At 35.6% G+C, this 14,783-nt stretch overlaps 1 protein-coding gene across 1 annotated transcript in view; it reads right to left on the bottom strand.

Annotated features, from left to right (window-relative positions):
• The window catches only part of LOC129764690 (heparan sulfate 2-O-sulfotransferase pipe), a 577,061-nt gene that overhangs the window by 331,115 nt on the left and 231,163 nt on the right, over positions 1-14,783 (bottom strand). Inside the window, exon 3 of the mRNA XM_055764045.1 lies at positions 1,274-1,431. Coding sequence (XP_055620020.1) covers positions 1,274-1,431 — 158 coding nt within the window. The remainder of the gene's footprint in view (positions 1-1,273; positions 1,432-14,783) is intronic.

The raw sequence follows: 14,783 nt of genomic DNA on the forward strand, positions 1-14,783 counted from the left end.
TTGTCAATTTATCTGAAAAATTCTTGCTTGCTTCAGCATGACTTTCATATAATTCGATAAATCTATTCATTAGCCCTGGCGCAGAGCAAACATTTTATCTGCACTCGATCCTTGGTTGATCCGAGCTGGCCAATCGAGTGCGCACACCCGAGGCCGCCCGGGGCCGCAGGAGCGCTTCACGTCGGGCCAAGCCGAGCCGAGCCTTTCGAAATCCATTAGCTTTGACGATAATTAAATTCCCGGACGGGGCGGCGCGGCTGCATCTACTGCTGCCGGCCAATGCTGTTGGACCGGATATGCCCTATCTTTTTGCGCTACTGCTTAAATATTGTCCACAGTCCACACAGTGAGTGAATGGAGGGCATCGATGCGAAAGTGCGATGAGAAGATCAATTTTCCTTCATTGGTAATACCGATTTAATAGCCGAATTGGGGCCGGTGCCTGGATATATTCGAAGTCACGACGAAATATGATGTAATTAATTCCTGCCGAGCGGCCAGGTGAGGATTATTCTCTTTTTCCACGGCGGTGAACGATGATAAAATTGGATATTTTCGGTTGGTCGCGTGCTCTGTTACCGGTGTTGTGTGATTGGGGGTCATATCACTTTTTACGATGTAAATATCGAATCCAATCGGTGGTGGTAATGTTTCACTAAGTTACGGAAAATAACGTTCATTGTGAAAAACCCCCATCAGCACGTTCCCGTCGAACGAAACTCGGTCTCCTAGGGGAGCTATTACTTCCCCCAGCTTGCCTCCCCCTCCCGTATCGACATTACTGCAACGTTTTCCAAACAAATTGGATAAATGGATATTAATTCGATCAGAGGTGAAAATCGATACCCTCTTCGTGACAGCAGAAAATTTTACAGCTCTCCCAGTGCCAGAGTTTCCTGAGGGAAGTCTGTCGATACCGAGAACCCACCCTTCGAACCGTCCGTGGCTATGTGGTGGGTGGGGAGATCGGGAAAGCATATAGATAGCTGATATCATCGCACATGTACCGTAATGTCTGAGGGAAAATTCATAATGATTAAGTTGACAATATTCGCTCCCTTGACACCCGGGGTTGAATCCTTTCGCGCAGCAGAATGTTCGGGGCAGGGTTCGGAGGGGGTTCGAGACGAGAGTTTATTTGGTCTGCCGTTCTCCAGACGGCGTGACACTTATCGTCATCGTGGCCCGTAGTAACGCATCCCGACAACCGTGAGCTCGCGAGAAATAGAAGGCAGAGTAGAGCTGTGCTGCAGCTCTGGAAAGGAGAACCTACCTTGACTAATTGAATTACCACTTAAACCGCTGCTTGACATTAATGACGAGGGCTGCAATTTATCTTCCATTTCACGGAGGCGTGACGTCAGGCTCTGGGTGTGCAGAAACAGGAACAGCGTGCACGAGATTGCAATCAGTGCAACGAATTCTGCATATCTGTTGGGGAAGAAAGTAACGGACAACGGATGGGTGGATTAATCATAACGTAGCTAGTAATAATGGGAATGATTTTGCTAGGATAAAAATTAGATAAGACGACGCTTCATCTCGCCGGCGAGAAAGAGAGAGAGCCCGAGAGATCGAAAGTGTGGCAGTTTCAGCGCAGCGCCACGAGGGTTTTCACAGACCAGGCAATCTACTGATTAAATGAGATGAGACGCCGGTGTGATCGCTGGGATTTGATAGACTGCTGCCAAAGGAAACTACGCGTGCAATCTAGAAGGGTAATGAGCTTCAAAATTAGATACATTGGAGAGTTTCGAAGACTCGGGCCAATTCATGCTACAATCTGACAGACAGAGATATTTGCTATTTTGCTGTTCCCTTGTTAGCGAAAACGAAATAATGTGGTGATAAATATTCAGTTTACTGATGATTGAATGAGTACATGACATGACCATATGGAAAATTGATGCAAATCATGAATCGAACAGCTAATTAAAATTTAAAGTGAACGATTGCAACTTTTTTATGAATTTATTTTCAAATGCATTAGCAAGGCAAATTGGAAAAAATATAAACTGAGAAAAATGGGCCTTTTTATTTACGAAAAAAAGCCATATCTCAAATTCATACTTCATAATTCATAATTTTTCGCTAGACTTTCCATGAAAAATAGAAGTCACTTAGGATGCTTTTTTTTTTAAAGTAAGATGTAAAATGATAAAATTGTTTTTGAATAATCATTGATGGTATTTCTGTAAAGAAAGGTAAAGAATATTGATCTGAAAAATGTTAGTTAATTCCAGAGCGTACAACATTGAACTATTCAACAAGAGAATCACCGGTACTAATGTTTCACTGATATTGACGAGGAGTCTTGGACCGGCTAGTTACCCCGAGTAGATATTCGAAGAAATTACGAAAGATGCAAAAAAATCCTTTTTACATGAAGAAGACGAAGAGTCGAATTATGAACAAAATGGCAAAAGAATACAAAAAATTAATTTTGAACAACTTTGCCTAAGCAAAATGCAAAAAATTGGAAAAAAATTGGGTTTAATAAACATATGGTAATTCGTGTCAAAAAATTGATATTGTCTACAATAATATAAATAATATAATATCTACAATATTCCGGTCAAAAAATGAAATGTAGGAAATTTTGAAAAGTTTTATAAACAATGCAAAAAAAAGGAAAAATTGCTTTGGGGAAAAATGAAATTTATTTTTCTCACGAATTTATTTTTTTTTATAAAAAATATTACAATTACCAACAAGTCCCCTATACATCTGGAGATGGACACTTTTACAGGGATAATTTTTTTCTAACAACCACTTTTTCATGTTTTCTTTGAAAATACTACAACTAATCCTAATTTTCTCTAAAGTTAAAATAGCGATAGAGTGCTTTCGACAAAGTTATAGATCTTATTGAAATATAATCTTTTGAAGACGAAGACGTCAACTTTCTATTTTTTATAGTATCAGGAATACGTGGCATTTTTGTATGGAGACTTTTGATAGAATAATGTTTTACTCGTAACATTTTTCTGTTTAAATTCTCGCGTTTGACATGTTCTTGACGTTTTTCTAAATAGAAAAAAAAACTTCGCGGAACATGTCGATCGCAATAATTTATACACTGAAGTGATACTAGTTAAACATTAATAGTATTTTTTCGAAGAGAACATGAAAAAGTTTTTGTTGAGATGACTGTTTTTTGTAGCAGTGCACTTCTTCCGATGTATGGGTGACTTGTTGGATATTGTCAGGTCTATTCATAGATTTCTTTTAGAATAAATGTATTTTTAAGAAAAATGAATTGCAATTTCAAAAATATTTTCTTTCAGCGTGATTTTTTTTTGAATTTATTTATGTAAATTTAAACCATTTCCTAAATTAGACCAATATTTTTTATGTTTTATAGTTTCCGAGTTGAGAATTTTCGGATAAATAAAATGAGTAAAAAAACTTTTTAAGTTAAACGGTTTCATTGTGATTAAACATAATAATGTACTAATACCTAGAAAATAATTAGGCAAGTAACAGTTAACGTTATCACACCTCTTTTCCATTAGGGACATATGATGAAATCCCTAATTGTGGATAATGGATACGTGCCCCACGATTTTATTTTAGTCTAATCAATGCCCTAGATTAATGAAGAAGAGGTGTGATAACTGTTAACTGCTACTTGCCTAATTATTTTCTAACTTTTAGTACATTATTATGTTTCATCGCAATGAAACCGTTTAACTTAAAAAGTTTTTTTTACTCATTTTATTTATCATAAAAATCTCAACTCAAAAACTATAAGACATTTTTTTTATTTTATTTTCTAGTTTTTAGTATATTATCCGTTTCTTTAGAATATTTCTCTACAATAAAACCATTTTATTGTATATTATTAGTCAAATTGTCAAATCATTTCATTTGATACCGATATTGAGTGGATTGCAAAAATACATAGTGTGTTCTCCAAGTTAAGTTCGTTCGTTTGATACATATTAGGCTGTCAAAAAAGCCCTGCGGTATTTTTTTTGAATATTCATTTGTTCATAAAATTAGTTACAATCATCTGTTTTAAGTCAAATATGCGCCGTTTTGTTCGATGACTTGTTCCCCACGAGATGCCAACTTCATAATACCCCTGTTATAGAAGCTCGCTTCCTTATTGGCAAAAAACTCGGATAGCCAATTTTCACAGGCCTCTTTTGTGGCTAACTTTTGACTACCTAGCTCGTTCGCCATGGACAAAAACAGGTGGTAGTCACTTGGTGCAAGGACCGGACTATACGGCGGATGCAAAAGAACCTCCCATCCGAGCTCCCGGAGCTTCTGGCGCGTCACCAAAGAAGTGTGTGGCCTGGCGTTATCCTGATGGAAGACAATGCGGCCTCTGTTTATCAAAGATGGCCTCTTCTTCATGAGTGCTACCTTCAAGCGGTCCAGTTGTTGGCAGTTCAGGTCCGAATTGAGTGTTTGGCCATAGGGAAGCAGCTCATAATAGATTATTCCTTGACAATCCCACCAAACACACAGCAGAACCTTCCTGGCCGTTAATGAGGGCTTGGCCGCCGTCTGAGCCGCTTCAGCGGGCTTCGACCACGACCGTTTGCGCTTCACGTTGTCGTAAGTGACCCACTTTTCAGCGCCAGTCACCATCCGCTTCAGAAACGGGTCGATTTTGTTGCAATTCAGCAGCGATTCACATGCGTTGATACGGTCAAAGATTTTTTTTGCGTCAACGTGTGTGGCACCCATACATCGAGCTTCTTTGTGAATCCAAGCTTCTTCAAATGGTTAATAACGGTTTGATGACTTATCCCCAGCTCTTGGCCGATGCTACGGCTGCTACTATGCCGGTCTTTCTCGGCATCTTCGACGACCTCTACACCAGAACGAAAACGTTGAAACCATCGTTGTGCGGTGGAAATGGAAACTGTATCGGGTCCATAAACTGCACAAATTTTATTGGCAGCTTGAGATGCATTTTTGCCTTTGTCATAGTAGTACTGTAAAATATGTCGGATTTTCTCTTTATTTTGCTCCATATTTGCGACACTATAACTCACGAACGACTTAATCAAACAAAACACTGTCAAGGACTATATTATAGCGCGCAAAAATATCTTTCCAACAAGCTATAGTATGGCTCGATACAATGATTACAACTAGAACTACGCGCTTACAACGATACCTCGCGGAAATACCACAGGACTTTTTTGACAGCCTAATATATCTCAATCAATATTTTTTTAGATGATATGGAATCAGCTATTTTGTAGCGGCGGTCAAATTGGATTTATCAAGATCATGGGACAAGCAGTTATAAAATAACAGCAGAGATAAAGGTGTTTTATAAATTCGGTCAGTTCATATTGGTCAAATTTCTGTTTTTGTGGGACAACCCTACAGACATACAAACATACATACGAACAGTTCAAGCTAAATAAAATCGTTTAATAAAGTAATTTCCTATATTGTGATTGCGGCCATCTTAGATCTGGATTATTCATGAACTACTGTGATCTACTATTCAAGCTCTTTCATTTAATACCCATATTAATGGGGTTTTGAGAAAATATGTAGTCCGCCATTTGGTAGTGGCAGCCATCTTGGATTTGTATTTTTCATAGATAACCGTGTTCTACTAGTAAAGCCCTTTCATTTGATATTCATATTAATGGGGCTGTGTTCCACCTTTCATTTGATACCCATATTGATGGGGTTTTGGAAAATCCATATCGATGAGGTTTTAAGAAAATATGTGATCCGCCATTTTGGATTTTCGAGATCATTAAATACGCAGTTTAATAAAGATTACAGAGATAAAGGTGTGTTCTAAATTTCAGATTAATCGATTAACAGAAAGGGGGTCAAATTTCTATTAATGTGGGTTAACAAACATGTTACAACATACAACAAACATGTTACAGACATACAAACATACAAACATACTACAGGGCAAGCTAAATAAAACCGTTTGAAAATAGAACAAAACCAACAAAATTTCATGAAATTTCTTATTTAAAAAAACTATAAGACATTTAAAATGTTGGTCGAATTAAATTTAGGAAATTGTTTAAGTTTTCATAAAAAAAATATTAAAAAACATTACACCAGAAAAAACATTATTTTGAAAATTGAAATTAATTTTTCCCAAAAACTTTTTTTGTAATTCTCAAATAATATATGAATATTCTTTTTATTTTTTTAATCAACATTCAAACAATTACTACAGTTTTAATTTTAGTTTAAGTATTATAGTTTATGAGTTATAATTTTTTGAAAAAAAAATAAGAAAAAAAACTTTTTTTGATGATTTCAAGTACGCAAAGTTCTATCTGAGATGGTGCTGGCAACTCCTAAGCAGGGTTACCATATCTACAGAATAATCTGTATTTCTACAGATTTTTTAGATTTTTTGAAACCAAGAATCTGTAGATACAGATTACAGATTTTTAGGGTTTCATACAGAATATACAGATTTTTAAAAATAACGCTCCAATAATAGTTACGGCTTGATGCTATTGATATTTTTTACCATTTCACCCATTTCATTCAAATAGCCTTCGAACCTGTTCAACTGAGAAACATCTGTTTTCGACATTCATGTGTAGCATGATGTCCTACATTCTAATGCCAACGTCTGCGTTATTAGTGTTATTTACATAAATTAAAATAGAACGCCAAATGTGTTGGTAAGCGCAAAACCCGCAAATTATTTATGATGATTTTTACCAATTGATTTGGGCTTTCCCTAACAATCTATTGCAATGCAATTATAAAATTTCCTATAGCTAATATGTTAAAATAGCATTGAAAATAGAGCTTCTAATTCTCCAATTAACTTTCTGTTGACGGCGAACGGCGAAGTAGTCCTAGTCGAAGCGAAGCTTCTGAGATCTTCATTTTTCACTTTCGAAGATATCGGACCCTGATAAGAATTGTTTCCGTTCAAAGCATTCCGAAACAATTCCAGCATTTTTCGCTTTCTTCCAGGAAAACTTTTCATGTTCACTCAATTTTTTTAACAGCGTTCAAAACACCCAAAGATACACAAGTAAGGCAAGCCATCGTTTAATGTTCAAATGACTGCAATGTTTATGTCCCACCCATCTATACAGTGAAGCTGCATCCGTAGGGCTTCCCAGCTGACACTGATTCGTTTGAAACGTGATCGAGAGTGGATCACCGCCACCCAGAATGAAAAACGCATCGCGCAACGAACGCATACTCGGATTGGAATCCACATCCGATCGGAGAAACCAGATCCCGCCTAAGGGGACGGAACGAAATCAGCTGTGTTTCGCTTTCAATCGCCTCTCTGAGTGCTTATCATAAACTAAGCATAGGTTTGAAAACTAGGGCGACAAGCTTCAAAAGATTTAAAAATAATACGTCCAGCAAGCACAGGTGATGTAAAAAAATGCGCAATGCAGATTGATTATTTTCAATCCATTTTCCTCGTGCGTTGGAATGCACCCAATTTCTTCAAACGGATCCAGGTTTTTCTTCTCCCTTTCCGACTGAACAGGGGTCCGGTTTCACTTTCAATTCCTCTACATCTTTGCGCGGCTCCGGGCTAAGATTGGACGGCGACTTCTCCGAAAGTGGGATATTTTTCATCCGAGGCGAATCGCAGCCTCTCGTCTGTACCGTGGATGCAAAGGTGGAAAATCTTGTGCCAATTTGGTCCGGTTTTGATTACAGCTCGATACTTTCTCTGCCATCGGAGCTACAGTTTGCAGCTTGCTTTTTTCTATCTATTTATTTTGCATTGAATGAAAACGATAGCAAACGGTTCACGTATCGTCGATAGCCCCCAGCGGCGAGAGGAGCTGCGGGAAGCGACGTCACGTCATCAGGTGCAGATTTTATAGTTGCTATTTTCTTCAATCGATTGCTACCTGATAGACGAGATCTCACTCACAAGCTCACAAGCGTTTGCATTGATTTACACTTTCGATGGCATCCGGAGAAAAACGAGAGGAGCAGAAAATTGCTGGCGATTATTTGTTTACGAGTATATTATGACTAGTAAATGGTGATGAAAATGAATTCGCAATATGCAATCAAACGAATTTCATTCACACAGCATGTTGCTTCATGTTAACCTGACACAGCAGAAGAGCAAAATTAAATGATTGAAAGATAAATAGTTTCATAGTGTAGTATGTGACTATGGGATGTTCGAGGCTAAGCTGCGCTAGCAGCTGCTTATTAACGTAATAAAACACATTCAATTTCCAGTTGTATTTGGATTACACTTTTGCTTCGATGTTTCGATATTATATTTAAGACATCTTATGACTGTTTTCGGGAATCTTTATCACGCGCATGGTAGAAATTCAATCACCATATAAGAGTTACGTCGAAATAAGTAACTAGTCAGAAAAATGTTCGTTACGTTTGAAGCGCTTGTCTCTTGGAGGTATCAGCTTCACTTTCGCAGAAAAACAAATTGATTCAGTCATAAAGCTCACAAATTAACACATTCCGTACTTTTATGTTTTTCTGCAAGTTAGTTCGAGAAAACTCTATAATCATTATATAGACAGACTCCCACCATCCATTTACTCGATACTTACGAAGTGACCGGTCTCGAATTTGTTTTACCTTCGTTAAAAGTTTTACTGGAAATTGATTCGAGGAAATAAATCACAGCATTTTTAGATTCAAATTGAAAATAAACTATTTACCTCACCTACCTTATTTTATTGAGAAAGAACTCGTGATTGAAGGAGTGTAGTGCGGTAAGATGAATTTATTTTGAACATTTGTGAAGAAAAATTTTCATCGTAATCAGAATAGCGTTATATTGCTAAATCCGTCACCATTTCAATAGTACACCCAAACCAACGTTGGCTGAAAACATTTCATCTTTGGCAGAAATGATGCCATTTCGTGTGCTGTAGAGTCAAATGCGCAAATAATGAGCTGTTTTAAAAGCTTAAAAATGGTTTACATACATACGCGAGCAGACATCTCTTTTTGTTTTCTTTTCACATTTCATTTGAGATTGTGCCAAAAAAAAAGTCCATACGACGTCAATGGGGATCGAACCAAGACCGGCTGGAACGCAAAGCTATTTCACACAACCACACTATCCATATAGCTGCCAGTGCTGTTATTACACCTCATCACCTCATCGTAAAATGAAGTTGGAAAGTGTTTTCTAAGAGGATAAAGAAGAACATGAACGAGAATATGTCTTTCTCTGTCTGGGCCGTGTATTTGGCACACTATACGAAAAGCTTTCATATGCTTTCGTTTAAATGTGTCTCCTGTTTCGCTCCCTCATATTGGCTCTAGCATATATTTTATATAAATGATATACATGTATTGGGGAGTAGAACATTTTGTGTTATTTTTCAGCTCATTTAATGTAATAAATCGGGATGCCATAATATATGCTAAAAATTAACTTTGGGTGTGCTCTTTTGGTTTTTCCAAAATAGGCCTCAGTTTCGGTAATCACTTCATCATCGGTCTTAACTTTCTTGCCAGCGAGCATTCTCTTCAGGTTTGCGAACAGAAAACAGATCTGGAGAATACTGTGGATGCAATTCGAAGCCCAATTCATGCAATTTTGCCATTTTCATAAATTTGTGATTTTTTCATTTTTTTTTCACAATAACAAGTCGATTTTCCTCAAATGTGATGAAATATAGAAATTCTCTATGTGGTATACCTATCTCTACGGATATGAGTCACTTTGACACGATCGTAATGTAGACAAAATTTTAAGTAAATATGCAAACACCAATGTTATATGAATAACTAGCTGACCCGGCAAACGTTGTTCTGCCATTTAAATTATTTCTAGAGAATATTTTGGGTGTTAAATAAAACATAATTAATGTATTATTTGAATGTGATCGATAAAAAGAACGAATGAAACGAACGGAAGATGTTATGATGTTTCATGATGCAATGTATTTCATTTCATTAACTGATATGTTCGATCTCTCAAAAGTTAAATATAAAGAAAAAAAGTAATAGATTTTTGTCGTAAAGTTGAAAAATGAAATAAAGAAAATCAATATTCATATCGCTCAAATGATGCATCATTGGAGGAAAAAACGCGCTTCTCTTTTTCAATATGCACGGCTAAATTTATAACTGCTGGGTCTCGTTCATGAATTGGGAATCCAACGATACGCTGGACAACAATTGAGCTGATGTATCGTTCTTATTTGGAACCGCATTACTCCGTTGTTGTCACTCAATCGAGGAATATTCACAGCGATATTCTAATCCAGAATCACAGTCACATTTCCACTCCCTTTATCCACGGACTAGCAAATGTATTAATTGCTTTTTACTCAGCTGAGGCGAATATGGTACTACCCAACGATTTTGAACTTCAATGTCTGCGTTGTTGATATTTGTGAATGACATAATCAGTATTTCTACGTTGATATATTAGATATTCGCCTACGCTTGCGATCGTGTCGTTGGTGAAATCTCTAGGAAAACACTTTGTACATATTCCATCTGCATGCAAGGCGATAAAGGTTTCGAATCACCGCAGAGACCATACACCATTATTGTGGTAACAGTATCGAACATTTATTCACTTCCGGAATCCGATTGGTTTGAAACTCTACCGAATTTCACGATCACTCGATGTCGTTTAAAAACATAGAAGACATAGTCCTATCTCTAACTTAACCTTTTTTGTCTATTAATTTCCTTGCATTTCCGCCAAAACTATATACATAAAATAAAATCATCGTCAGACACAATTTTCGTTCGAGATTTATCCCCCCAATTGCAGAGAATTTGTTGCTTTCTCACATCGAACATATTTTTGATACGTAGAATTAACTTTCATTAAAAAATAATAATTTAAAAGCGTGTTGATTCCTCCCGAATATCGATTTTGCATTTTTGCTTCACAGATGAGAAGGCGAACGTTGGGAACTTTAGTGCTATTGAAGAAGAACATGGAGAGAGTCGTATGAACGATGTGTATTAACGATGAATTCCAGATTATTGTTTTTTCTTCGAATCACGATTTCTCGCGTCATTGTGCAGACATCTTCTATGATTTTGGTAATCCTTGCGCACTGAATCTAGACACGTGCTCTCCAGCAGATGTTTTATCGGAATTGATGACAATAACGTGATTGCCATTTTGTAAACCGAGTAAGTGTGATACTTACAGCTCGCTGGCGATACGCCTGGCTTTAGACGAATTGAGGTTACTTGCGAATGTGTGGATGAAAGTTCGATCTAGCGTCATCTGTCATTTAACAATATAAATAAATTCGTTCTGTTTGAGAAACGACCGACGGTTAAATTGTTTGAATATTGTTTGTACAAAACTACTAAAATCGCGATTAAAAATAGGGTATGGGGGTTTAAATTTGTGGTTATATGTATTGCTTGAGGCAAAATTTAAGATAAAAACATCAAATTTTTTTCAGCATCGAGACAATCTAATCGGTATTAAATATTTAGTAATCCTAGCGGTATACAGTTTACACCCTATCCTCATGCTTACCAAGTTGTTTGTGCATAATTTCATCAAAATTGGTCGAGCCGTTTCTGAGGAGTTCGGTAACAAACACCGTGACACGAGATTTTTATATATATACATTCCACGTCAAACCGATATAGTGGTTCTCAGATTTTCGTCAAAAGTGGTAGTTATGTAAGAACATAACATAACATAAAGATATCGCAAATTATTAGAGTCGTTTTTTTTATTTTTTTTGTTAGGGTACCCATTTTCATTCTAGGGTGCTCCGAAATTTTTTTTTCGCATTTTTAGCAAAAATGACTTTTTTCGATATATCAAATTAAAGCCAATTAGCTGTTTTTTTTTGGAAAAATTCTACAATTGCAGAAAATTTGAATTATGTTTTCGTTATTATTGATTGTATATGTTTTTCATAGTTTTCTTGGTATCGGGACCAAAGGCGCTATATTTTTTTATATTTTTTCTGGAAAGCTCATAACATATCTTGAAACCAGGGAGGCGTTTTTTTTGTTTTTAAGTTATGATTTTTAAAAGTTAACCGATGGTCCGAAAAATATTATTTTCCCATTTTTTCCACTACAAAAAATCATAACTATTGATCTACTTGACCGATTCAGATGGTCGATATATCAAATTAAAGCCAATGAAATGAAATCTTGTTTGAAAAAATATTACACTCTGAATAAAAATTGATTTTGTTTTCGTAATTATTGATTATATTTGTTTTTTAAAGCTTACATCGTTTCGGGACCCAGGGCACCATAGTTTTTATATATTTTCCTGAAAGCTGAGGTTTGTTCACATAATATATTCGAATACCAGAGTGTTATTTTTCGTTTTTAAGTTATGATTTTTCAAAGTTAACATGTTTTCAGTTTCGTTCAATATTTGTATGCGACTAGACTGGATGTATGTGACTATAATCCAATTAATTGACAAGTGTGTTATTTTTTCAAAAAAGATTAGCTAGTGCGCTTTAATTTGATACGTCGACCATCTGAATCGGTCCAGTAGTTCAAAAGTAATCATTTTTGGGAAAAAGGGAAAAATTACTTTCTGGACCACCGGGTAAATTTGAAAAATCATAACTCAAAAACGAAAAAAACACCTCCCTGGTTTCGAGATATGTTATGTGAAAAATCCTCAGCTTTCCACAAAAAATATAAAAAAATATAGCGCCGTTGGTCCCGAGACTATGAAAACTATAAAAAAACAAATACAATCAATAATGACAAAACCAAAACCTGAATTTTAAGCGTAGCATTTTTCCAAGAATGACTAGCAAATTAGCTTTAATCTGATATGTCGACCATCTAATTCGATTTAGTAGTTAACAAGTTATGGATTTTTGGAAAATGTCATTTTTGGAAAAAAGGGGAAACAGTCGATATTTTGGATCACCCTTAAATGAAAATGGGCACTCTAACAAAAAAAAAATAAAAAAATAAAAAATATGGGTCTACTAGTTTGCGATAAAGAACGAAACTACCACTTTTTACGAAAATCTGAGAACTACTTTATCGATTTGACATGAAATGGCTGTATAGATATATTGGAATGTACCGACACTTCGGTCCGCTATATCCGTTATGCGATACGGACATCTCAAACGAAACAAGTGATAAGCAACTGTTGCCGAGAAGAATCAATAGAAAGAATGAAACACAGAAAGTCAATTGATGTCAGAGATTTTCGAAGGTTCTGTTTCAGTTCGTGTATTGAAAAATGAAATATTTTTTGAATTTATAATATAATTGTGAACCTTGATTTAACCATTTTTAATTGTTTGCTTATCGGTCATAATTAAATTGCTTTCTGAGTGTTTATATATGTATGTTGCGTCAAAATGTTTGCGTGTTCGTAGAGATAGGTGTAAAAGTAACGTCCGTAAACCTAGTGTTAATATTCCTCGAGTAGAAGATATTTTTTTCAACCTGAGAAGATCACAGAGTGAAATCCCTAGTTAGGAGTCTATCCATTTCCTTAGTAAAAGCAATTGATTGAAATTAAAGTGGCGTTCTCTATTTTTGATCGCGGACATAGATCGCATTAAGAAAAATGATTTGTGAGTGTTCGGAATTATTTGGATTAAAATTTCAATTGTTGTTGAAGTTCTTCGGAACAGCTAGTTTTTAAATTAAATTACAAGACGTATTCGTGTACTTTGCATACATAAATATAGAAAAATAAGTATTAAAAAATATATATTGAACATAATTGATAGATATAACTTACTTTTATTATATTAATTCGTTTATTTTTACAGGCTCAGTTACATAGGTTTAAAGAAGCCAAACTCTTATTTATATTTTTACTTGAACAGTTGCTCAGCGGTCTTAGGCTTTCTTTCTACATGAGAGATACAACCGTTCTCTTCTCTGTCCAAAAACTAACTCCTTTATTTTCTGTCCCTAGAAATTAAATACAAGTTTTTCTTAAAATTTATGACTCAACATGAGTAAGCGAACTTGCGATAACCTAACAGTAAGACTATGAGTAACACAAAAGCATAAACAAAAACGCTATCGTAAAACTAGACCTTTTCTCTTTTAGAATAAACAAAAATGAACTATGAGTCACACGATCCGCAAAAAAGGATCGTGCGATAAAGATGTATTTATTTAGGCTCGAGCTATTGATAATTATGGGTATACAAAAACCCGTCTGTTGCGGTCGCTGCATACTATTAACATGTTTTCTTAATTCTACGGTTATTAAAATAGGAAACCGACTCGAGTTTAGAAGGGTGACAAATTTTCCTTAGGAAAAGGATGGAATGTAAGGAGATTGTAACATTGTTCACACTCACACTCACATTCACATTCACATTCACATTCATACTCACACATCACACTGAATTCTTGAAACTATTCTTACATCTAATATGTATTAACAGTTTAACTTATTCTAATGTTAGTAAGAAGGGAACCGATAGCTCGCGAAGGACATTTACTTTTTTTTATTCGTTACCGCGTTAATTTAAATAACCCGTTGTCACTCATGGTGAGATTATCAAATTATTAAAAAAAAGTCAAAAAATAAATTTATAAAATATATACTGTTGATCGTAGAAAAAAAAACTTCTCGATACTACTTTTTGTCAATATTCTTTTACACTGTATAATTAGAACAAATAAACGCTGGATGGATATTACATCACATCGTCGTTTTTCAATTCGTCTATTGTTCCTATTTTATTTGTTTTGTGTTTACCACAGTCGACCATAGCCAAACCCACTAATTAGATGCACCACTTCGCGACCGAGTAATTTCGGCCTGCAGGCGATACAGAATATTTAAAAAAATAATATTTTTTTAAGTTATCGATAAATTTCCATTATTTTGTTTTATG

This window comes from Toxorhynchites rutilus, chromosome 2, assembly GCF_029784135.1.
Source record: "Toxorhynchites rutilus septentrionalis strain SRP chromosome 2, ASM2978413v1, whole genome shotgun sequence".
Classification (NCBI taxonomy): Eukaryota; Metazoa; Arthropoda; class Insecta; order Diptera; family Culicidae; genus Toxorhynchites; species Toxorhynchites rutilus.